At 70.1% G+C, this 2,693-nt stretch overlaps 1 protein-coding gene across 1 annotated transcript in view; it reads right to left on the reverse strand.

Moving 5' to 3' along the window:
* Positions 1-2,693, reverse strand: part of MN1 (MN1 proto-oncogene, transcriptional regulator) — a 51,431-nt gene that overhangs the window by 45,325 nt on the left and 3,413 nt on the right. Inside the window, exons 5-7 of the mRNA XM_040619404.1 lie at positions 1,850-1,946; positions 1,382-1,639; positions 1,314-1,328 (exon numbers count right to left, since the gene is read on the reverse strand). Coding sequence (XP_040475338.1) covers positions 1,314-1,328; positions 1,382-1,639; positions 1,850-1,946 — 370 coding nt within the window. The remainder of the gene's footprint in view (positions 1-1,313; positions 1,329-1,381; positions 1,640-1,849; positions 1,947-2,693) is intronic.

The raw sequence follows: 2,693 nt of genomic DNA on the forward strand, positions 1-2,693 counted from the left end.
TCCCCCCGCCCCCTGCCAAGTATGTTTGGGCTGGACCAATTCAGGCCCCAGATCAACAGCGGGAACGCTGGCCAGGGCGAGAGGAACTTTAGCCGGACTAAGCATGAATGCCCTTTAAGGCCCCCGGCTTTCCACGCGGGGGGACCCCGGTGGACCCTGCCATAGCGCTGGGCGAGCGCCGATCTTGAGCATGAACGGAGCCTTACGGCACCCGCGCGTGGCCACTCGGAGGTTGCACGCGGGGGGCTGCAGGCGCAGGCCGGTGCACAGTTCTTTGGAGGCCAGCACGCCACCTGCAGCCACCCGGGGGCCACCACCCCACCAACATCCGCCCCACTTTGGGGGCAGCTTTGGCGGCCCCGGACCCAGGGGCCTCATGCCTGCACGGGGGTCGCCTACTTGGCTACGGCGGCGCCGCCAGCGCGGCGCCTGGGCCATCCAGCACTTGCCGCGGAGGTTACGACCACATGGCGAGCCAGGGGCCCGAGGCTTCGGCCCGCAGCGACCCCGGGAGCCTCCCGGACTTCACAGTTCCGGGCGCCTCGGGTCATGCGGTTGCCTGCCCGTTAGCACCGCTGGACCAGAGTAACGAGGAGCCGCCTCGCTGCAGCCTGCCCGCCTCCAGCGGCTCCGATTCCCACAGTCTGGAGCCCCGAAGGGTGGCGAACCAGGGAGCCGTCGACTCGCTGGAATACAATTACCCTGGCGAGGCGCCCTCGGGACATTTCGACATGTTTTCGCCCTCCGATTCGGAGGGGCAGCTGCCTCATTATGCGGCGGGGCGCCAGGTTCCCGGGGGCTCTTTCCCCGGTGCTTCGGCCATGCCCAGAGCTGCAGGCATGGTGGGCTTGTCCAAAATGCACGCCCAGCAGCAGCAGCAACAGCAGCAGCAACAGCAGCAACAGCAGCAAGCAGCAGCAGCAGCAGCAGCAGCAACAGCAGCACGGCGTGTTCTTCGAGAGGTTCGGCGGGGCCCGCAAGATGCCCGTGGGGCTGGAGCCGGGAGTAGGCTCCAGGCACCCGTTAATGCAGCCTCCCCAGCAGGCCCCGCCGCCCCCGCCGCAGCAGCCCCCGCCGCAGCCGCGGCCGCAGCGCAGCAGCCCAGCCAGCCGCCACCGGGAGGTTCCCGGGTCGCTGCGGGCCGAAGCTCTCGGGCCCCTGGCTCTCCGCCATGTGGTCGTAACCCTCCGCGAAGGGCGGCTGGCTGCCCAGGCCGCCGGCGGCGCCGCCGTAGCCAAGTAGGCGACCCCCGTGCAGGCATGAGGCCCCTGGGTCCGGGCCGCCAAAGTTGCCCCCAAAGTGGGGGTGATGTTGGTGGGGGTGGTGGCCTCCCGGGTGGCCGTGGTGCGGCTGCTGGCCTCCAAAGAATCCGTGCACCGGCTGCGCCTGCAGCCCCCCCGCGTGCAACTCCGAGTGGCCACGCGCGTGGAAGCCGTAAGGCTCCATGTTCATGCTCAAGATCGGCGGCTCGCCCAGCGCGCTCATGGCAGGGTCCACCGGGCCAGGGGGTCCCCCCGCGTGGAAAGCCGGGGCCTTAAAGTGGGCATTCATGCTTAGTCCGGCCTCGTTAAAGTTCCTCTCGCCCTGGCCAGCGTTCCTGCTGTTGATCTGGGGCTCGAATTGGTCCAGCCCAAACATACTTGGCAGGGGGCGGGGGGATCAATAGGGCATGACAGCCTGCTCTCCGCGGCGCGCCTCCGGCCAGCTAAACGTTCCGGCCCGGGGTTGGGCGCTCCGGGACGCTCAGCACCGCGGGGGCGCAGTGCGCACCACCTCGCCTGGCGTGTGGAGGCTGGGGGCTATCAGCTCCTCTCCCGAAGCTCTGGCTGGCCGGACCCGGGCCTCTCACATCGTGCGGTGCCGCGGGGCCTCCGGGAGCCGTGTTGGGGGGCCCATGCCCCGGCGGTTGGCACAGCTGCGGGTGGGTTTGCGCGGAGGGGACGGAGCTGCGGGCGAGTGGAGACAAAAAGTTAAGTGGGGGGAAGGAGGCGGGAAGGAGGAAGGGAGAGCAGAGCGATCACCTTCTTAAGTCCGATCGGGTCGGGTGGGAAGCCCCAGGACGTCTCCCGAAGCCTCCCGGAGTCCGTGGCGGAGCTGCTAAGGGGCCGAACAAGGAGACCCTTCAAAGCCGTGGCTGGCGCCCGGGCATGGACAGAGCGGTCCCTCCCCCCTCCCCCCGGAGTCCCCGCGCTCCGCAGCCCGAGCCTCCGCCGAGCACGATCCGCTCGCCCAGTCTCCGTTGGCCCAGAGCAAGCGGCTACTGCTCCTTCAGCGGGTCGGAAGGCTGGAGGCTCCGCTCGGCATCACGGGTGCGGGCCCTGAGCCGAGGGCGCAGCAGAGCTGGGGAGGCGGCAGGCGCCCGGGGTTGGAGCCGAGGTTTGAGCGAAGGCGCGGTTCCCCTGCTCCGCGGCGGGTGCGCTGCAACCCCGCGCGCCGCTTCGCGGCCACGTCCGCCGCCTGCCGCTTCTGTCCTCCTCTGTTCGGTCTCTGAGTTCGCGGGGGTCTCCGCGCCCGGTTCCAGGCGCGCGAAGGCAGCGAGACAAGAGGTTGGGTCGCTCCGAGGCTCGGGTTCCCTGCCTCCGCGCCGAGGTGCTTCGCGAGTCCCCCTCGGACCCGAGGAGGGGGGCGTACGCGGGTTGGGGGGCCAGTCTAGGTGAGCGGGCTGAGGCGTTCAGGCTACGCTCTAGGAGCCC

Source organism: Ursus maritimus, unplaced genomic scaffold (assembly GCF_017311325.1).
Source record: "Ursus maritimus isolate PB19 unplaced genomic scaffold, ASM1731132v1 scaffold_33, whole genome shotgun sequence".
Taxonomy (NCBI): Eukaryota; Metazoa; Chordata; class Mammalia; order Carnivora; family Ursidae; genus Ursus; species Ursus maritimus.